The sequence below is a fragment of the Rhipicephalus microplus genome, chromosome X (genome assembly GCF_043290135.1).
Source record: "Rhipicephalus microplus isolate Deutch F79 chromosome X, USDA_Rmic, whole genome shotgun sequence".
Lineage (NCBI taxonomy): Eukaryota > Metazoa > Arthropoda > Arachnida > Ixodida > Ixodidae > Rhipicephalus > Rhipicephalus microplus.
Genome location: NC_134710.1, coordinates 358,085,475 through 358,108,659, shown reverse-complemented (window position 1 = coordinate 358,108,659; position 23,185 = coordinate 358,085,475). Strand labels below are relative to the sequence as shown.

The 23,185-nt window shown below is 45.5% G+C and overlaps 1 protein-coding gene across 5 annotated transcripts in view; it reads right to left on the bottom strand.

Annotated features, from left to right (window-relative positions):
• The window catches only part of LOC119161978 (monocarboxylate transporter 13), a 56,834-nt gene that overhangs the window by 8,258 nt on the left and 25,391 nt on the right, over nucleotides 1-23,185 (bottom strand). For all 5 annotated transcript variants that reach the window (XR_012887470.1, XR_012887469.1, XM_075879862.1 and 2 more), the window contains 5 exons: nucleotides 19,995-20,253; nucleotides 8,545-8,688; nucleotides 7,265-7,569; nucleotides 2,610-2,693; nucleotides 1,591-2,053 (listed from right to left, as the gene is read on the bottom strand). Coding sequence is in view for 3 of the 5 variants with exons in the window: in XM_075879862.1 (XP_075735977.1) it covers nucleotides 1,591-2,053; nucleotides 2,610-2,693; nucleotides 7,265-7,569; nucleotides 8,545-8,688; nucleotides 19,995-20,223 (1,225 nt within the window). In the remaining 2 variants the exon portion in view is untranslated. The remainder of the gene's footprint in view (nucleotides 1-1,590; nucleotides 2,054-2,609; nucleotides 2,694-7,264; nucleotides 7,570-8,544; nucleotides 8,689-19,994; nucleotides 20,254-23,185) is intronic.

The window sequence follows — 23,185 nt, the reverse complement described above, 5'->3', positions numbered from 1 at the left end:
AGTTACCACAGCTACGCGACGCGTACTTCAATAAAATTCCAGTATAGTATATACCTTTAGAGAAGCACAATTGGGCTTTTATACATTAGGAATAATAATTGTTATGTTATGGGCCTATGTATTATAATAGCCTACTAACTGAATATGTCTACATGGCGTAGCACATAACTCTCAAATCAATCATATTCAAACAAACTGCACATTATGTCTATTGCACGCAAAACTACCAAGAGGAAACATATTCCGCGTTAAACTGCAATAAGGAAAACCATGGTATTCCTATTGTGGACGCTGTCGCGTTTATAAGCTTACTGTTCGGAACACTTGAAGATCTCGTGTTTTAACCTGCCCCCAAACCTCAGTATGCACAATTATTGTTGCGAAGCGCCTCCGTATGAATGCGGAACGGCGTGCGAAGGTTCAATCCACGACCTCATGACCTCATGCTAAGCAACATAACGTGCAGTTCTCAGAGAATCACAGCCCCTTAGGGCACAGTTAACGGTGAAATATCGAGCACTGCAAGGCTGGAAGGGAAATATCGAGCCGTCTCGAGTTCGCACTGATACCTGTGGGCGCGTAACAAATGAGACGCCGTTCGAACAATGGGCTTTAGGTTCCTGGGGCTATGCTTCCTTCGGGAATAGTTTTAATACACCGTGCGTATCGCACAGGTGTAAGACGTTTTCTGCGGGGATTTTTTATATTTTCAATTTATCTGATAAGCGTAAATGTTACATTACCCCTGTATTGGGGACTGATTGACGCTTTGAGTACAGACAATATGAAAGGACAAACCGTATACGTTATGAACCCCACAAGAGCATTACAGCTGTGAATGCCTTGACTACCCCACTACCAGGTGCCCATTATGGTCGCGGAAAAGCTGCAATGACATTGTGTTTTTACTTTGCAAGAAAAAGACATAAAGGTTGCAGTGCGCGTTGAAGTGGACAGTGTACATGTAACAACAGCGGAAAGTCAACAGCGGAAAGCCTATAGCCAGAAGGCGCCGTTGGACACTGAGGTTTCATCTTTAATGTCTGCAGCTTACCTAATCGCGTCGTTCACTCATTCTTGATGGATCTCGAATGACGTAATCATCATTTTCTCCTCCTGTTTAACAATGACTTTATGTGCTTCATTATGAGCACCATGAAGCTAACTTCGCTTACATGAGTCTATTCGTGCGTGGCAGCAGAAAATGTTTAGTACACAGCACGAGAACATAAAGTGTGCAAATGAGTACTATAATGTAGCAGCGCGCATCGTTTAGCCCTACCTTATTGGGGGGAGGGGTAAGAAAGTCGTATGAACTTCCATAATTAATTTTGTGGGTAGCAAACTGAATGGGCTCGGGAAGTTTTGCTAATTTGGGCCACACTAAAAAACTAAAATGAAAGACGACACCAGCGGCTCAGACCATGGCGTCACGTAAATAAGTGCGAAGTCACCCAATTATAATTCGAGGTAGCAGTGTGTTATATGGTTATATGTGTATATATTTATATGGCACGCTATGCTTTTGTTGACGTTCTGTACTTTTTTGTCATTGTAAGAAGAGTGAACGTGAATGCTGCGACTACTTACCGATGATAGGCGCCCGTGCAAAGAAGGGCAGCGTGCAGGAAAGACTCATCAGCGCAAAGGCCAAGGGAACCTGGCCTTTGGGAAAACGCTCAGGCACGAACAAGAAGAGCAGAAATCCTCGGCTTCCCTGGCCCCAGCCGACTAGCACACTGCCGGCAACAAGCCACCCATAGTGTTCGCCTAGGAACGCCATGAAGACGAAGCCGACGCCCTGCACCACGAAACTGGTGAAGACCATGGTCTCCTTGCTGGTCAGCCCCGCGTCCACGGCCGGCGCTAGGGCCACGCTGGCTGCAGCCCAGCCAATGGACATGGCCGTCATCAACATGGCGGCCTGGTAGCCTCGAAAGCCGCAATCGTGCGCAAAGTCCACGATAGTTAGTGTGTACGTGAAGATGGCGAAGCAGCTGCACGCATTCGTACTGCAGACTATCACGAAGATGCTTTGCAGGAATGGCCGCACCTGCGTGAGACAAAGCAGAGAACGCGAAGCAATTGCATCGTCTTTTTTTTTCTTTTTTTCTTTTACAGTGCGGACATCTTTGTAAGAGCTTCTCGCAAGCTTAATGCTCGATGAGAGACGCCTTAAGCGTTTTTTAGAAGGCGTGCAGCAACGCTGTCACATTTTAGTGGGTGGACGCTGCTCTGTGCATAACTGAGCTTTCTACAATTTTCTCATGTGACGCGTGTTTTAATAGCACCATGGACGTGCAAACATTGCAGTGTGATTGAAACTAAAAGCATACACAAAAAGGCAAAAGGCTGCAAAGGACATGTGTTTAGCAAAACGGCTTGTGCGCACATTACTGAATCTTGTACCGTGTTACACCACAATGCCGACATATAGCTGTGGCTGTGCTAATAGTACGCGAAAGTATACAGCACATGCTGGCCGTCAGAAAACGAATAAAATAAAAAATCTACGTGAGAGGCCTATAATATATGCGGGAATAAAACAATTTCAAGGCGTTTTACCAAATTTTTTTATATTTGCTGGGGGCATCGATGCACCGGCTTACCTTCTTGAATGAAAATGTGCTTTGGCGAGTATTTTGTTTGGTGGCATCTTGCTTCCCGATGTGACCATTTGTGTTTTCCCGCACCTGCGTGACACAAAAAAATAAAGGAAAAACAATGAGAAGACGTCACAGAAACAGCCTGAAGAGCAGAGTCCACGAATCAGTAAATTGATTACATTAACACGCCTATGGAACCCACCGCTGTGCACAAATACCGTGTCGCCGTTTTTGGGCATGTGGGTAAACTTAACTCGAAAATATATTCAACGCTCACAGACAATAACATAAGAGAGACGACACCAGCATGCATAAACTTCAACAACTTTATTTCCTGGAAATATCAAGCTATGCGCAGCGGCGCCACATCTGTCAAATTTCTTGTCAACGAGATAAGCTAACTTCTTAGCTAGCGTGTCATTTGATGGGACACTCGAAGGTCGTCAAGAGGAGAGTCTATAAAATTCTTATGGATTAGTTGGAAAAATTATCAGCAGCAGGTTATCTCAAGCCTGTACAGGTTGTCGAGAGTCAGCTAAACGAATGCTGGTTGGACAGTAGACCCCGGGATTTGGCCATTGATTAAGTGGAAAGCAAGAGTATAACAGCAATAGTGCCATATCTGCATAAAATGGCTTTTCATCTAACGAAAGTAGCTAGTCGTGTGGACACTGACGTGGCATTTTTAACGCCCGAAAAACTGAGCAGGATGTCATTGCACAGACCCGCACCGTAAACCAGCTGTCGGATGCTCCAATAACAATCGTAATCATACAGTGGATTGTCTAAAAGGGATGGTTTATGAGATAAACACATAGGTCAGACAGCAACGTGTCCGAACGATCGACGATGAGTACATAGGCTAAACATAACAAACAAGATTAGATGCAGTCATTTGTCCACACGTTGTTTGCAGTCCTGGCGAAGCACAAAAATAAAGACGTGCGAGAGGTTAGTGACGATCATGTTATCTCTCGCAATAGTGACCCGTGCAATAATGATGCATCAATGGGCCTGTTAGAGAAGGAGACAGTCTTTTTAGTTGGAAAGTGACTTGGCTGATGTGGAACCACATTGCGTAAATAAATCGGCTGAAGTTTTCTGGGCATGAAATTCTGGAAGTTAGTGCATCGTAGCGTCGTCCCTGTTACGTCCTTGTCTGCTGGCACTGCATATTTGTCGAATTCATAAATAATGGTAATCATGTAGTGGTTTTGGGGCATTAAACCCCAATATCAATCAAATAATGGTTTTGAATTGGTCCTCATTTGTTTGTGTGCTTAAAAGTTATTGATCTAGGGCCGACACTATTTTAAACTCTTAGCACTCTACACACTACGGTACCAGCGCTCATGTTTAAGGGTTCACTAACGCGTCTTATATCTCTCACATCTTCGACCTTTCACAGTGACCTTCGTTAGCAGGTCGCAGTCATGCATCAGTATTGTGAAGTACTGTATCATGAAAATGACCTCCAAGATCAACTCAGGCAACACAATGGTGCGTTGCCAGAGCTAATATCAGAAGCCACGTAATGACGCAAACAAGCACGTACAATGTACGCTTCGATAGTTTTAGTATTCGGTGCAGTGGGAAGCGTAATTGGGGAGCGCCTACATTGGCGTTTCTCTCCTAAAATGACGGCGCTTGAATGTGCATGCCGAGTACTAGTGTTATGGGCTTGCCGATGCCATCTTGGTGCGGGATTCAGTTTATGCGATGCTCAGGTGTACGTTAACTAGTTCAGGTACCACAAGGCCTAAATCATTATTTTTGGCGTTAGTTGTCCGGATGGAGATCTGCCACTAGGTGTCAACGTGGGTGTATGTTTGTGAAACGGTGATATATCTGCAAAACACTAACACAAATTGTGTAAGCTCTCGTACATCAACGTACAATAAACAATGAGCTCGTGTTCTGTGAATACATGTGACGTTTTATACTCTTTGTTATACCTATTCTAACGCGAAAGAATCACCCACGTTTCTTTTTTGCTCTTTCTAACACCCTCTTGCCCATTTGTTTCGAACTTCTCGCTAAAAAAGTATAAATGCGCCATTATAAACGCAGAGTTACTGAGTCGTGGTTGTTGCGTACAAATAACCCGAGTCCTTTCTACTCACTTCAAAGGTGTATCCTTCCGAAATAGGCGCGTGCAAAAAACAAAAGCTCATCAGGCTCGACTATCTTATACAGTGTATTCAGTTGAAGCCGCACATATAAAATTCGCTAAAATACAGTATTTAGTCTGATATATTGTGTGATTCGAAGTACAGCTTGTATATTTACAATGCAAATTTGCAAACTTGCTCACCATATTTACTAAGCAAAGTTTGGTGAGCAAGTTTGTTTCACGGCACTATTTTGTAATATTGCAAAGAAGACTGCTATTCAACAATGCCAAAGGGATTTTTTTTTTTTTTTGCAGTTGAAATTTTTCTCGCACTTTGTAGCCCCTTTTCACTCACTAATCGTAAGAAGTTCCAGCTCGACATAAGAGGGCCTCTCTTGCACGCCTAGCATGCTGAGTTTCTGTATCGGGGCAATGAGTGGGCGATGGATATGTGAAATTACGTGTGACCTCTCGGATTCCTTAGATATAAGTTAACCTAATATAGTGACGGTCCGGCCAAAATGTTGTATAAAATACGTTCAAGTTATTGACTACAACTCTAATTATTAAGTTGTGCTGTATTATCTAGTTACTTGCAGCTTTATTATCATCGCCAAAGCATCACTGCCTTGACGCAGACTTCGTCTTTGAAGGCGACAGGTACCTTACTGTGATAACATTTTTATACAAAATTCTGCGTTATGAAAAAGCATGCTGCTCAAGGTGCCTTAACTATCTCTAGCTAGAGTTAAAAGATATGCTGATACATTCTATGATGATGCGGATAATTGCATGTTGACTATCGCATGGAATAGGTCGGACAATTTATTGTTTTCTGTCTAATTTTATGTTTTCTCATTTCAATAAATTTTCGAAACAACAAAACTGCGCAAAAAGTTTCACCAACAAAGCTGTAAATTAGCTTGAAAAATACCAAATTAAGCAGTTTTTAACTATACGTGTGTGATGTATCAAAGTTTGCTTCCTAGAAGAGTCCGCGAAATACAAAAAAAAAAAAGAATAATAACACACGGCAAGCCCACTTGTGCGAGTGTGCGTGCCTAAAGCCCCTTTTGCGGACCATGATTGCAGTGCTTTCTAAGGTCCCGTGTGCGAACTACTATAGCACGACTATAGACGGGGCAGCGACGATTGTGGTACCTGTTATGACACACGTTTTGCCAGTGGCAGAACAAGCGATAACAACTGTGCCTGCTTATCGCTGTCATGAGCCGTCACTAGGGAAGTTTAATGTTCCCGAAACATTTAGGAGCACTGCAATTATGACGTTTTAGGCGCGCAAGCGAGCACATCACGTTTTTGTTTCTTTGTTTTTTTAATTTTGAGGTTTTGTGATATTACGCAAAAAAACAATCATACCTAAACAGCCCCTAAACCACCCCGAGTTCATAAGCGATACAGCTGTTTCTTTCTTGCCTTCACTCCTTTTTTTATAAAGGCGCTATCGCCTCCTCACCACTTATTCTTTGATTGATTGATATGTGTGGTTTAACGTCCCAAAACCACCATACGATTATGAGAGACGCCGTAGTGGAGGGCTCCGGGAATTTTGACCACCGAGGATCTTTAACGTGCACCCAAATCTGAGCACACGGGCCTACAACATTTCCGCCTTCATTGGAAATGCAGCCGCCGCAGCCGGGATTCGAATCCGCGACCTGCGGGTCAGCAGCCGAGTACCTTAGCCACTAGACCACAACGGCGGGGCACCACTTATTCCTTCGAAAACAGATTAACTGGAATGTCAGTCGTAAGTGTTGAGCCATTCGGGATATCGAGATTTTCTACTACACGCTGCTATCTTCCCTTGCTCACTTGAAAACGCCGAAAACGAAGTGAAATCAGTTTATCGCACGTAATAGTCATGTTAGACAAGGCAGAACGGGCGTGCGACTGCATGGCAAAGCAGGGTAAGCGACGATTCACAAAAGATATCTCTAGTATGTCGACTAATTAAAACTTATTTAGTCTTGACGTCACGTGAATTAACAGCTGGCGTCACGAATTGTGCCGCGAAGATGGGAAATTGTTGTAAAAGATAACGCGCTTGTTCTTCGTGTTTCCAGAGGTGGTTTAGGGGCCCTTCAATAAATACTCAGAAACTTTGTAATCAGATGTTTTGTAAGCCTATCTACAACTTGCTCTATATAATTTGTTGTCTAGCTTTGTTTATTCAATAGCTGGATGGATGGTTAGGCATGACAATGAGGTGATTAAAAAGAACAAAAAAAAATACCGTGACTTGTTCTAGGCAATAGTCGCCAACATGCATTAGGGTCCCGTCGTCATAGACTGCGTCAACAGACGTTTCAACTCTGGCTAAAGGTCGCTGGGGCACCTTGGATAACCTTGCAGACTTGAAGGAGTAGAGGACTCGTGTTTACATAACAACTTTCTTACATTAGTGAGTGTTGTACATCGTGCCCCCGTCACCTCCCAGCGCGAAACGAGTGAGATTGTGCGCCGACACCGCGATTCGATTGGCACGTGGCCAGAGATCGGCAACGTGACAATGTTTGCGTACCGCGGGAGTCTTGTGTGCGGTCACCGTGGCGGGAGGCGGTGGAGGCCGCGGGGGCGGCTCTTTCTGCCACGGCTGTGGGCCCAAGGGCAGGCTGCAGAGGAATAGGTGCAGCGACAGGGCACCCAGCAGCAGCAGCGACGCGGAGAAGCCGTACTCGGCGACGAAGTAGGCCGCCACGGGTGGGAACACGACGCCCGTCAGGCTCAGCGTGACCGACATGAGCGCGAACGCCGTGGCCCGGTACTTGACGAAGTACTGCGACAGCAGGGCGCCCACCACCACACCGACTGAGGCCACTCCCAGACCTGCGTGCGCAGTGGGGAGCAGTGAGTCCAAAACTGCCGCCCATATTCACGAAGCGTGAGATATCTTACCGTTTGCCAATGGAGTGGAGGCTTCTGCTTGCTGAAAAGCCGTGTTGGGGGACTTACAGTGAGAGGACATAAAGACAAAAAAGAAGACTCCACGCTGTGCCACGGGCCTGCTGGCCATACGAATATCACAAGTGGCCGGCATTGGGCCTTTCTACCAATGGTTTAGCGCAAGCACATTTAGTTTTTAAAAACGAAGCATTTATTAGCGAGCTTCAGATACTTTGAACATTATCTATCTATCTATCTATCTATCTATCTATCTATCTATCTATCTATCTATCTATCTATCTATCTATCTGTCTGTCTGTCTGTCTGTCTGTCTGTCTGTCGTGCGTGCGTGTGTGTGCGTGCATATATATATGTGTGTGTGTGTGTGTGTGTGTGTGTGTGTGTGTGTGTGTGTGTGTGTGTGTGTGTGTGTGTGTGTGTGTGTGTGTGTGTGTGTGTGTGTGTGTGTGTGTGTGTGTGTGTGTGTGTGTGTGTGTGTGTGTGTGTGTGTGTGTGTGTGTGTGTGTGTGTGTGTGTGTGTGTGTGTGTGTGTGTGTGTGTGTGTGTGTGTGTGTGTGTGTGTGTGTGTGTGTGTGTGTGTGTGTGTGTGTGTGTGTGTGTGTGTGTGTGTGTGTGTGTGTGTGTGTGTGTGTGTGTGTGTGTGTGTGTGTGTGTGTGTGTGTGTGTGTGTGTGTGTGTGTGTGTGTGTGTGTGTGTGTGTGTGTGTGTGTGTGTGTGTGTGTGTGTGTGTGTGTGTGTGTGTGTGTGTGTGTGTGTGTGTGTGTGTGTGTGTGTGTGTGTGTGTGTGTGTGTGTGTGTGTGTGTGTGTGTGTGTGTGTGTGTGTGTGTGTGTGTGTGTGTGTGTGTGTGTGTGTGTGTGTGTGTGTGTGTGTTATATACTATACGCGAGATTCTTACCGTGAAGTACGCCTAGAACAACCGTCAGTACTGTGACGTCGACGATGAAGTAGCTCGCGAAGAGCGACGACGAAATGATGGCGGCGGCCCCGAGCAGCAGCTTCTGTTCGTTGAACCAGTGGGCCAGCCCACCGTAAAGAACACCTGCGAGATTTTAGGTACAGAACGAGCTAAAGGGTGGTACTTTCAGCTGTTACCGTTAATGCACTCACGTTTAATCTCTCCAGCAAAAATATATCCCCCTTACACCAAACACGTAATACGCTTTACGGGGCTGTGACACTCATCGTACACAAGTGCCTTTCTAGTAATCATTATTGAGCTTCAACGTATCAAAACCTCGATATGATTGAGAGACGCCATAGTGGAGAGCTCCGGAAATTTCAACAACCTGGGTTTGTTTAACATGAACCTGTATTTAAGTACGCGGGTCTGAAGAATTTTCGCCTCCATCGAAAATGTGGCCACCGAGGCCAGGTTTCAAACCCATGACCTTCGGGTCCGTAGTCGAGCACCGTCATAACTAGACTACTATGGCGGGTTCCTAGACCTCTTGAATTCAGTTTAAGTCCATTTCATAATTTCGTTATTTTACATTTCCCACGTAGGTCTTGAAATGTGACTTGATATCTCAACTTCGCTTGTAGATTAGGAAAACTGCCGGTAGTTTGACACTTTGGTTGATCGCTTTGGCGGCACCCATCTAAACGCATCACAGCCCCACCCCCCATTCCGCCATCTTTCGGCTGTGCCATCGACGGGTTTATACTTTCTGTAGTTATACTTTCAGGCTGAAACAATTATCACTTTCGTTCTGAGTTGTGGGAACTTTCTTTCTTTCTTTCTTTCTTTCTTTCTTCCTTTCTTTCTTTCTTTCTTTCTTTCTTTCTCTCTTTCTTTCTTTCTTTCTTTTTTCTATTGTACCTACATCACTTGGGTGTCACCTGTCTGACGTGGGATCAAGCGCTTCTGTATGTCGGCAGAAATAACTTCAATTTCAGCAGTCTAGGTATACAGGTCACGAGGCCATTGCAGCTGCGATGTACGCTTTTGTCTGTAGCGCAAACGGCCTTACCACAGCTGTTGAACCATCTGTTGTAAAAGAGCCCCTCCAACAGAGATTATTTGCTAGCTTTGGTGTAACTTGGGGACTCTTTACTGCTTCCTCGAATATTTATTGGCTTGAAGAGGATGCCCGGTGCTGCAGCCGCGTCGCCATCCCTGTGTGAGGCCCGAGCTCGAGCTGCCTAATCTGTTTTTGTTGCACAACACCGCATGGTATTGCCAAACGTTACTGATTCACGGCTGGCGTTGCAACGTGTTGCATCAGATGTGCTCGCGAGCAAACAGAGGGAGAGGGCTCTCGTCGAGGTGGAGTCCTTCTGATGCTTGTATATTCACAGAGCGTGCACCGGTTTCTCGATCCGTTGGCAGCCTTCGGCGCCTTAATTGAGAAAACCGGCTGCGCTGTACCAATAGTCGTTTTATAGTGCTCGCCAATAATTTTTTTAACAACGGCAATGCTTTCTGGGAAAAATCCGACAGTTGCGCGAATAGGCTCTTCATTGCAGTGCATTGTGATACAGGCCATGAAGCAAGCTCGAGGCGGTCAGAAGGGGCAATGGTCCAGCAGGAAAACTCACAAAAGTGGCCCACGGATGTTTCTTCATTAATGAAATCCTTCAACGCTCATTCATTTTCGAAATGTGCTAGCTTTCGTGCTTCAGATCCGTTTCGTAAGACCGGTGCCCCGTCTCAGCTTGATTAATAGCATCCACATAGGGTACAACAAGCACTGCAAACAGCATCCGTCATGGTGGATCAGCGGTTACGGTGCAAACTCACTGCTCAGCCAACGGTCGCGGGTTTGATTCCGACGGCAGTGGTCGCATGTCAGTGGAGGCGAAATGGTGGAGGTCCGTGTACTCTGCGGTACCATTGCAAGTTAAACCAAATGGTCGAAATTACCGGGATCGTCAATTCCGGCGTCCCTCATAACCATATCGTGGCTTTGGGGTGTAAGACCCCATATATTGTTATCAGTATTCACCGTAAAAGAAAGTAAAGAGGAAAGTAACACGTACACAACGATGGAACGCAATGTAAACGTACTCTTGTTATAAAAAAGACAGGGTGTCCAAACGTGCCCACATGATGGAGAAGTCTAGACACTACAAAATCTGTTTCTTTTGTGGAGTCGGCTTTTGAGGTGTTCAGTTTTATCTCTGTCCTTTTAAAATGAAGGTCTTCCAATTAGCTCAGCTCTCTGTAAGCTTCATTTCTTTTACACTGATCTCTTTTCTGTGTTCTTTTAGTTGAACAGTACTGCTTCCTTGGCTTCCTTAATTGCTATTTGTTCTTTTTTTTGCAATCGGGGGCTATGTCGTGCTTTTTGTAAGTATCAAGTTTCGATTAGACCGCATTCAGGACGTCTTCACACCTGTATCCTGTCTATGTTTGCGCGCCTTGTCTCTTTAACATGCCCCGCCGCAGTGGTCTAGTGGCTAAGGTACTCTGCTGCTGACCCACAGGTCGCGCGTTCGAATCCCGGCTGCGGTGGCTGCATTTCCGATGGAGGCGGAAATGTTGTAGGCCTGTGTGTTCAGATTCGAGTGCACGTTAAAGAACCCCCGGTGGTCGAAATTTCCGGAGCCCTCCATTACGGCGTCTTTCATAATCATGTGGTCGTTTTGGGACGTTAAACCCCACATATCAATCATCTCTTTAACATAATTACCTACCAAGTACCTCAGCTCCCTGTCATTCTAAGCACACGGACTCTGTCACATGAAAGGCTGCTTAGCACAAGCCTTGCATCTAAGAGAGTGTGTTGGCATTCTCTGGTTCTCTCGCGTCTGGGTTTCATTCCGCGCTGTAGAGGAAAATAACTTAAATGTGAAACTTATCATTGCCTGACACTTCTTCATGCAACGCAATCTAAGGATGGCTCAGGAGTCCCAGTGGGTCTCACTTTTAGGAAAATGAGTTTCGACGCTTCACCTTCGGATGCAAGTGCCACTTTTCTTTTTTTGAAAACGATGAGCCTTGTGTTGAACGCGTGACAGGTAGAACGTACTTCTTTCTGGAAATGATACTGTTATCTTCCTCATTTTCATGTTCCTCGTTACGTATTTACCTCACGCATGACGTAGTCAATAGCACGCACTCCGCGTTAATCATCACACAATCAATGACATTCTAGGCTTCATATCCTGCCTTCTTCTGTCTCTCTATCACTCGCTATAAGGCTTTATCTCATAATGTCAACCGACAGGTTTACAAAACAGCCACTTGCGGAATTGCGATATTGCGGAATCCTCGTCCGGAGCACGTGCCCCGAGATATCTGACGCCGATTTTTGGCACTCTGCGCAGCCGATTGCGCAAACACGGAGAAGCTCCCACAAGCATGAGCTTATTGCGTCGCTGTCACACGTGTACGACGCGGTTGTCATACAAATATGTGCGTGCAATGTTGCGTCACCATCCGAAGCTGCCAGATAGCGTCTTTATTGGGAATCAAGACTGAGATAAGATTCAGAGAGAAAGAAAAGGAAAACTTTCGGCATGTCGAGGACAAAATGAAAAAGGCCACTGGGCAAGGTTCACTTTTCGAATCGAGCAAATGGTGACATTTAAAATTTAAATTTTACAATAAATGTCTATTCATAATGCAGGGCCGTAGGCAGAAATATTTTGGTAGTGATGGGGCACCCTTATGATTTGAAGTAAGGGCTGGGCAGGCAGGTGTGGTCCAGTAATATTTTGTGTCTGCATGCCACAGCGAAAAACAAAAAAAAGAAAACAAAAGACCCTTCCGGGGTTGGGGGGGGGGGGGGGGGGGGGGTCACGGCCTTTTGTGCCACCCTCTAGATTTACCACTGCCGATATATGCTCGTCGAGCAAAAAAAAAATATCCAGGTTTCTTTGTGTCAAACAATTTACACCAACTTGTGATATAGCTATTAGCTTATCCGCTGGATTCCCCAACTATCGGACTATAGCTGTCAAACCATCTTGTAATTTGTAAAACACATTTTCGAAACCAGCGTGTTCCCGTTGAACGCACGCTGTCAATAATCCAAGAGTGCCGATGACCACCGATTAGTGCTTAAAGAGACAGTAAAGAGTGAGAAAAAAACAATTTTTACTGTATTGATAAATTGCTCTTTCACGGTACCAAAACCGCGAAGCTTGCGGTGAGAAGACGCGGAAAAAAAAACGTCAGTGGCGATGCCACCTTCATGTTTTCGCATCATTTGCTGTGACGTCACTAATTTTGACGGCACCTGCTGAAGTCTAGCAGTTCCCAATCAATAAGAATGAAGTGAAGTGTCCTCTGAGGGGGCCTTAGACATAGCATTACAATTTCTAGAATATATTGTTGTGCCGATGACGCTCAAATACGATAAATACGTTTTGTAACATATGATGTCAAGCACAAAGATTTCGGCGTGAAACTTAAAAATGAAACTTTGAACTTATGTATAATAAATTCACGACATTAGCGTTCTCAAAGTATAATTTGTCAATATAAACGAACTCAATGTTTCCCTTTGTGTTCATTTAAATAACGCTGCGTTGATTCACACATAATAGCCCCGCCGTGGTGGTCTAGTGGCTAAAAGGTACTCGGCGGCTGACCCGCAGGTTGCGAGATCGAATCCCGGCTGCATTTTCGATGGAGGCGAAAATGCTGTAGGCCCGCGTGCTCAGATTTGGAGGGCGGGGGGGGGGGGGGGGGCTGCACGTTAAAGAACCCGAGGTGGTGTAAATTTCCGGATCCCTCCCCCACGGCGTCTCTCATAATCATATGGTGGTTTTCGAACGTTAAACCCACATATCATTCATGAGTAATTATTGTCTTGAAGACGTGCTCACAAAACCAAGTGTGCGTGCACGTGCGAACTGACCAATGATGGCACTCGTATTTCGTGATACAATAAAAGCGGTGGAAGGTCACTCAGGATTTGATTGATTTGCGGGGTTTAACGTCCCAAAACCACCATATGATTATGAGAGACGCCGTGGTGGAGGGTTCCGGAAATTTCGACCACCTGGGGTTCTTCAACGTGTGACCAAATCTGAGCACTCTGGCCTACAACATTTCCGCCTCCATCGGAAATGCAGCCGCCGCAGCCAGGAATCGAACCCACGACCTGCGGGTCAGCAGCCGAGTACCTTAGCCACTAGACCACCGCGGCGGGGCGTCACTCAGGATGTACACGCAGAAAGTTGAAAGCGACAGCGCATAGTGCAATGAAGGTTAATGAACAATCGAGGTGTCCAAAAAAAATCAGTGATTGGTTCATTTTCATGTCATAGCTTAGGCAAATACAATTATTTTTTCCTCGTTGGAGTTGTCGGAATCGGTCTCGGAGTAATTAGTATGCATATTCAAGGCCCTGCTTAGTATGCATATTCAAGGTCATCGACAGCTCACGGTTCTTTAAGATGGTGGCCCATGTTTATTTATGAAGGTGTCGTACACGTCAGAATCATACCTAACAAAAAGATCTCAGCTGATCTTGATGCTAGTCATATCATTAGCGAAAACGAATGTAAGCGATCAACGGCGACGAACAATTGCAAAATAAAAGCATTGTGAAGGTGTCTCGCCTAACATAAACCAACTTGGCTGAACCAAAATCCCGCCCAGATTGTTGCAAATGCACAATAAATTTGTGCATAACCTAAATCTTGTAATTGATTTCATACCGCCAAGGATTAGTCTTCGAGAACGGCCATTTCACATTTACTGCTACATCCTTGTCACTGATGTACTATACGAACGACACGCAAAAAGAAAAAAAGAAGCATTTGGTTCACGCTCAAGCTTCGAACGCATTTTGGGCCCCGTTCGCGTTATGTTCTCTTTTGCTAGCCGTGCTTCACATCTCGGGGGACACACAGTTCAGCCATGCCACGGAATGCCTATGCACATGACATTTGCCATCGTAACTTCTCCTTGGGAACCTATTGAAACGAAAGGTGTGAAGTGCCTACTAAGCCATAACTCACAACTTCCGAGAGGTAGTGACGTACCCACTGCACGTCTTTAAGACGATACGTACAACTATGGTGTAGCTGCACACATGCTGTGACTGCTGATTGTGATGCTGAGTCACAAATGAGCCCCTTGAAATGGGCGAAGCAGCTTTAACCTGTGCTATCGTTACGCAATTCGCGTGGGAAAATGCATTGCACAATTTTACGCTTTCGCCGTGCAATACTACGTATATTAGACACTTTTAGTTGGGCGTACGTAATGAGCCTATGTACGTGGCACAATACTTTGCGTACGCTGCATGCGAAGAGCTCAATGACACCTTTAGTTTACCGTATTGACCGTACCTAAATACATTTGGTTCAACTAGACGTTTATTCATGAAATAAAGCAGCTTTTCGGTGCTTTTTACCGCTCCCATGCGGTAGCAGCGCAACTTCGTCCCTCAAAGTAAAATATGCTCGACTTGGGCCGACTTTGTTGCTCTCTGCGTTCGACACCACCGCTGCCGTTTTGCTATCTGGTTCCTGTCACAATCGAGATATCACGAGAGCGTTACGCCGTGTACGCTTCGCCTTGTCACGTTTACACACGCCGCGTTTTTTTTTTTTTTCGGGCGTGGTGGTGGTAGTGGTTAGAAGATGAGAAAAGGCACCTAATTTCTGCAACCCGGTCGGGAGCACGGCGCTCCCGACCGGGTTGCAGAAATTAGGTGCCTCTTAGGTATCTCTGGAATTAGGTATCTCTGGAATTAGGTATCTCTGGAATCGATACGTTACGTACTGCGCATGCGCGATTCTCTCCCATGGCAGTGCTGCGTACGTGGGCTCGTTACTTACGCCCAACTAAATGTGTCTCTTAAACGACTCCTCACCTGCACGACGCCCGCGTGGTCTTTTTCCATAGCAGCTTCAAGCTCTGGCATGGCTCCCATGAATGCCCCGCAGATTTCCTGGGCTCGATTTCGGCTCGAACTCTTGTCTTTATTCCTAACTGATGACCATTGAGACCTTTGGCTCACGAATAACGCTGCTGATGCCGACGCGACAGTTTCTGTGACACCAGTTCTCTAATGCGATCGCGTCAATTAGTCAATGTCTGATAAGATAAACTTGTCAGCTTAGCGTGCCCGTAGATGAGCAACAGCCTCGTTGCATGAGTTGCAGGTCAATAATAAAGCAAGGCCTTCACAACAGGCGCGTGATCGCGAAACATCTCTGACGTTTTTTTTTTGTTGTTGTTTTTTCTTTCGGGAAGGTGATCCACCTCTCAGTTCCGCGCACGATGCAAGTGTGAATAATACTCCATAACATGAAGTGGGCTACCCGAAGCCATGATGAACCATTAAATGCATGTCTGGGCCCAGTTTAAACGATATATGCTATACCTGGTCCACTCAGGCGCACAAGCTACTTCGCTTCTGGTCTTTATCGCAAACCCGAAGGTAGCAATGAACCGGTCTGTGTCGTCCGACTTGACAACCACTTGTACGTACAACATCGGCGGTTCAACCATCAAGTATGCAGCGCAAAGACGAAACTCGTGTTTCTATGCCGCCGACTCAAACTGTATGTCAAGTGCGCGCCAATTATCGGTCAGCAGGGCTGAACGTGGACAACGATAAGAATACCGGTCGATGATAGATATGTGGGGTTTAACGTCCCAAAACCACCATATATATATTAGAGACGCTGTAGTGGAGGGCTCCGGAAAATCGACCACCTGGGGTTCTTTACCGTGCACCCAAATCTGAGCGCACGGGCCTACAGCATTTTCGCTTCCATCGAAAATGCAGCCGCCGCAGCCGGGATTAGATCCCGCGAACTGCGGGTCAGCATCTGAATACCTTAGCCATTAGACCACCACGACGGGGCTGATAAGTATACCGTCTCGATCTGTCAGACTTTACTCTCGCTTTCGGTGCAGAACGCCTCGCAGGCGTACTTTCTCTTTCTTTCTTGCTTCTTCTTTTAATTTAGGCAGTCGGGCTTCCAGAACAGACCGAGCAGTGGGCTCCTTGCGTTTCCCTCTGCCATTTTCGAGGAAAAATAAGTAACACTTTCCTCTGTATTTCATTTCCACACGGCCACTGGCGATGCGCGAGTGCTGCCGGTAGGCCACGGAGGGCTGTGCGAAGTGTGATAATTCGACAAGGTGAATTACGGCTCGGACGTCGTTCGGTCGCTTGCAACCGGGCAAACGTGGCCAGCGAGACTCGCCATTGGTGGTTCAAGGTTAAGGGTGACCCTCCGTTTCGTATGGAAATGCCCGCGATCACCTTGTTTTTGCTACTTGGCCAAGGCGTGCGGTGCTTACGGCACCCGTGTGGCGTAAACGGAAGAACGCACCATGAAGTGCGCCCGGCAAACTTTAGTCCTGTCAGGGGAAATTCCACGGGACATGTGGTGCGCGATCAACTAATGCAGCGACACCGATTGTACATGCAGCGGCCTTTGTGAAGAATGGTCTCGGCAACGGCCTGGTAGGCGATCTCTCTCTTTCTCTCTCACACACACAAAAAAAAAAAACGTTCGAACTCACGCCTTTCCTTTTTTTTTCCTGAGTGCGCAATGAGCGTTGGTGTAAACAGGCCTGTTAAACGTTCTTGCCCCACCCACGTGTGCTCTTAGCGAGTTCCATATAGAATAGCCATGAGTCGGCCTGACCTCATGCCCCTGGCCACGCGTACGGGAGTGAAATAGAGCTACGCTTATATATAAAGGTGTAATAGCCACACTTACGCTTTAACGATGACCTCTTGGCAAGATCGCAATTTACCCTTTCGTGATGAAGGTGTTCAAAATGGCTCTTGCAATATAGGCTTGGCGTGCCATATGCCATTGTGTACACCTGTCACAACGTATGGCGTGCGCTTACTTATCTTTTCACCTATAGCAGAATGAGTTATGCCTGACGTCAGAAAAAAACACACGTCCGCTCGCCCGCTCAGACGTGAACGCGTACACTTCGCCTTCTCTTACGCGTACCACGCGTAAGATAATTATAGCATAGCGTTAGCGTGATAGCGGTGGTTAACAAAATAGCGTTACCGAGCGGCAAACGTTCATCGCGAACGGCGTGTTTTAGTTTAGCGCGTTAGCGCTTACGTGCGCAAGCCGTGACGTTTGCGTTATCTAGCGGGTGGTGACTGAGTCAAGAAAAGTGAAATAAAAAAAAAGATTGATAATGCTCGCCTTTCTCCCCGCATGCAGCATTACTACAGTCTTTTACAGCAAAAGCTGACTACAACAGAGGTCACGTGCGCCGTAGTTGCCCGCCGCCGCCGGTGTCCCTAACCACTATCGACACCAAGGTGCCGCTGGGATTCGAACCCTGGTTCCCTGCATGCCGGCCAGCCCAGTGGCCTACCACTGAGCAACGCCACTGCTTAAATCTTCCTTGCAAACTTCACATAGGCAGGTTTGATGCCGGGAAAGTAATCGCGTTAGTATAAGTATTAAATCGTTTTATAACAGCAAAGGAAAACTCAGGGGTCGCACAATGCGAATTGCGTAACGAGAAGTTTGTCCAATACTCCAAAGCTTCAAACATAATTCTTCATCTTCGTCAATCACAGCATAAAAAATTGGACAAATATTTTTTTTTCAAGTGTGTGTAGCGGGTACCACGCTTCTCCGAAGAATGACGAAGGATAGTGAATGCCTGCTTGCTACACAAAAATTATGATGGTTAATGGCGTAGTGGGTATCCTGCAAGTGTGTTTGTAGCAGTTGCCCAAATAGTGTTTAAAAAGGGCCCGGACAGGCCGCTCTTCCAGCTTTCGCTGTGACTGTGTTGCGCGTTCCGCACAGGCCTGGCGGTTTTTTTAGTAACGATTGTAGTGGGTTCGTACTATGTATACGCTGACGCAGAAGCCTTGCTGATGTTTCAGCCGCACACAGTCACACCGGCCACGATTAACGTCCCCTTCCCGTAGCGCGAGTCACCGCAGCTACTCAGCTTCGGGCGAATAAAGCTCCTCCACACAATAAGAGTAAATAAATATGATTTACGCATCAAATGCAAAATTTTTGATCTTGCAATCTTCTATATAGGTATACAATCTTCTATATAGGTATATAGACGTTCGAAGTTAAAAGAGATGTAAAAAAGTTACGCTAAGTCATCCGTAATACTCGGTCGTCGAAGCTATACCTCTGGGCAAGCTAAGCCACTTTAAGGCGGTAGCGTTAAAGAGCTTGCTTCGCAGAAATTCCGGCGTTGGCGTCGTTGGTTGTGAGCCAAAAATCATATTCTTGTCCATGACCGAAAAATCAAGAAAGTTGAAATTATACAAATAATGAAACTTCCAGTTGGGAGTGAGGATTGGACCGGAGTCGCTTGCCTGGCAAGCAGGTGTCCTGCTACGCAGCCACGCGTCCACTTGGAAATGCAGTAAGCATAACTTGTGCTTTATAGACATATGCATCTTGTATACAAGATTCACAATACATAATGTATACTTGCAGCAATGTTACGTTGTATAGAAGCGTACATTGCCGTCAGCCGTCAGAACATGCGATTGCTATTATGACTTCGGGGTTTTAAGCCAACCACCCATTGCAAAAGGCACACACGTTACAGCCCGTATTCCCTTAAGATCAAAGAGTGGGTGCATATCAAGTTCGAAAGCATTTCACGCGCATAATTGCTCGTGGTTTTAAAGAATGCTCCCCATTAGTCAGAATGCATGCAGCCATATGCGAAAGCTTCACTAACACAAGTCACTTTAACTTTGTCGATTACACTGTACTTATCCACAGTTTAAACTTCTGCAGTAACGTCCTACAGTAAACAAGTATGCACTGTGTGGTTGAAGTACGTACTAGGAACAAGATATCGGTATACCGCGTTGAACACTTGAAGGCGAAGCTTAAGTGCATCGCAATACTAACCCATTCATTTGCTGCAAAAGAAGTGGAACCGTCCACAACCACCGCCAGGTTTTATGTAGACTACGCTAACCCCGCTGACATGGTAACACTATATCTCAAAGACAGCGTTAGTACAGAAAACGCTTCGGGCCGTTTAGTGTACTGCTCATGCGCATTTAAATCACGCCCTGTGTTTGTGTCTCTCTTTTTGTACGTCGTCTACATTGCGCATATTTCTAGTCATATCTGAAGTGTTTCTGCGGTTTTATGGTCAATGTAGCCGTATAATTTCCTATGCGTTGACGTTAAGACATTGTCATATTCGAAAATATTGAGACACAGAGGATAATTTAATTTAGCTGAATTAGATGTTGTCGAGTTTGACAATAGTCTTTTGAACAAGACATCTTGCTTCATTTCGCATAGTTTCCTTCATTGCATATATATATATAAAGAGACAAAGAGAGAGAACAGCTATTTTGCTCCTTCTCAGTCAGTGCGCATAATGTTGTCGATTTCATCTGGATGTTTACTAAGCTAGAACCAACAGACTTGTAGGAATGCACTCACTCCCAGTGAAGTATGCGCACATCATGGCTGTGAAGGGGTGTGACGCAGCCTCTCTGGAGGCCCCCGAATGCGTGATGAGTCCCACGTAGAGGACGGGTGTGGAGCTGAGGCCCACCCAGCCGAAGAATGCGTACGCGGTGCAGAAGACGCCCAGGTACCAGGCCCTCGCGGTGTCCGGACCCTCGCGCGCTGTCTTGCGGGCTGCTGTGCTGGTCTGCGGCTTCGCCATTGTTGTCGCTGCTCAATGATGTCCGGGGTCCTGTGAGAACACACGCGTCTCTGTAATTCGCGTGCTTTCAATCAATCAATCAATCAATCAATGAAGCTTTATTTTCATAAATAGATATATGCAATTACAGGGATTATTTGGACCGATAGCCTAAAGTGGCTAGTGGACGGTCCAATACAATGTGCAACATAAAAAAGTGTACAGGTCAGCTCTGAGGTAACAACATAAAAAAAACAATCATGTGATACAGATAACACAGTAATACATTTTTTCTTGCAGATATGCATACTTATTAGCTTGCAGCTAGTTTCTATACATAGGCACTTATTAAAAAAATACAATGAAAATCGAATCACACACACATGCTTACATGTCTTGACTCCACAGAAAAAATGATTTACATGCCATGCTGAAATTACGTGCCGTTTTAATCTCTAGGGGGACCGTGTTCCATATTTTTGTTCCACTAAACTGTATCAGTCTTTCTCCATAAACATTAAAACATTTGGGCAGATTGAAATTACCATTCGAAGCATGTCGCGTATTGCGTTTAGGAATTGAAAAAAGATCAGCAGGCAAAGGTGAATTTCTATTAATTATGTTATTTACTGAAACAGCAATTTTGTAGTCACGCAACATCGGAACTGAGAGAATGCGTTGTGATTGGAAAATATTACTTACTGATTCACCTTGGCTTATGATTTTCAGTGTACGCTTTTGAAGTCGCTCAAGAGTTTTTAGATAACTGTTGTACGTCACACCCCACGATTCCAGACAGTAACCTGCTTTTTTCTGGTCAACTTTGTACTCAATACGCATTAGGGGCATGATGCGTTCAACTATCGCGTTCAACTAGTAAAAGCAAAGCTTAAGGTAGGAATTTCTTGAATTCTGTGAAATTAAGGAATTCATCACATTAACAAGCATAAGCCCGTAGTTTAACCTAAGATTTCATTCTAAAGTCGGCAACCTTTCAATAGAAATTGGTGTTATATGCAATAGAATCAATGGTTTATGCATTCCGTACATGACACTAGGGGCATATTTATTTGGGGCTGATATTCAACAAGTATGAGTCCCTGTCACACCAGCTGAATCTTTTATTGCAGTAAGATGTAGTCGCGTAGTTTTTTTTTTTTTGTACTCACTGCCTTTCATTCTTTGCTTGATAAAACGCCGCCCTAGTCTTCATGGCGTCGCTCCACGTAGAGCTTGTACACAGCGTTTCTGCTTGGTTTAATGTTTTGATTTCGGTGAGGCCAGTGACCCGCGTGTTGCGCGTGATCGTACAAGCTGAATTAGGTCAAGTTTTTGACATGTTTAACGCAGACGTTGGCGTTAAAGATATCAACATACAGCGTCTCTGTAACCTTTTTTTCTGTGGGCTGCTGCTACGCACAGCAGCAGCAGCCGCAGGAACGTTGCATAAGGTTACGTGGGTTTATGGGTTGAGATGAATCGCGATTGGAGATATCTTGGCTTGTGTAGTATGTATGTAAGGTAATACAGATAGCATTTTCCTACATCCACGGTATTTTGGCAGCGGGACTCATTTCAGCATTGTCCGTGAAGATGTGCACGGCTGGCACATACACCTTCGCATTCAAAGTGTCATTTATCACTTGCAAAATAAAGTCCAAGAAATGTGAGATTACGCTTAAATACGAGCGTACACACAGTGTTTGTGTCAACACCATTCAGTCTTTAAAATAGAGTTGAAGAAAGTGGTGAGCTTGGTAGGTTAGTATAGACGCATATTCTTTTCGTGCTGGAGTTGTTTTTTTTTCTCGCGCTGTTTAATATTATGTTCCGAAATGAAGAACGCGAAAACCTACAATTTGGTCACACTCGATTTGCGCCTCACGCCGGGGAAAAGTGACTGATGACTTCTGTACAATAGACCCGCAGATCGCGGGATCAAATCCCGGCTGCGGCGGTTGCATTTCCGATGGAGGCGATATGTTGTAGGCCCCTGTGCTCCGATTTGGGTGCACGTTAAAGAACCCCAGGTGGTCGAAATTTTGGGAGCCCTCCACTACGGCGTCTCTCATAATCATATGGTGGTTTTGGGACGTTAAAACACATATATCAATCAACTTCTGTACTATATTTTAGCCCTGCATAAGTGGTGAGATGAGTGTCCACATCGGCATCTCTTTCTACACGCTGGTCCCTTCCGCGATAACTTCCTTCCAAGAAGAGTGGGACTATAGCTTAAATGCGGGCATAGGCATACAAGTAATAGCAGCGTCTAAGTGCGCCAAACGTAACGGGTGTTGTGAAGAAGCTATAGCCTGTTATTAGCCATGTGTTCAAAGTGGATGGCAAGAGGTCATTAGCTATGTTGTAAGTCTGTAATTTCTAAGTCATGGCAGTAAGCATCGGCTCGCATTCCACCATAGCTTTCAGGAGCAAGCGCATGCGAAGTAAGTGTCGAACAACGTATCTGGCATTCGATACTAGCGCAGTGCTTAGGGTGCGTCTTTCTTAAATGATGCAATTTATTAGAACTCTATCGTATAGGGACGTACTCTCAGCATAATGATTCGACCATTGACAACGTAGATTCATCGACTTACAACGTTAAATAGTATGATATTATGCTTAGAGGCTAATACAACTAAGCCGCACGCATGCATAGCCGTCGATCAGAACATTCCCTGCACCTGTCTATCTTTCACCTTATCTTATCTCAAGCTTGCAATCCAGCAGCTCATGCTCGCATGCCCGCGTATTCGTTTGCTCACCTCGCACCCGTCACATGATTGCCGCACGCGGAGCAGGTAAACGGTGGTGAGAGCCAAGAGAAAACGTTAACGCTGACTGAAACAAAACTAGCGATAAGTGCTTCATCCGAAGCCGTCCTTTCACCATTTTTTTTTCTTCGTCTTCTTCTTTCGGTGCTACAAAGATGCAGACCTCATTACACTAGACAAATCTCACCGCAATTAGAGGTCCACGA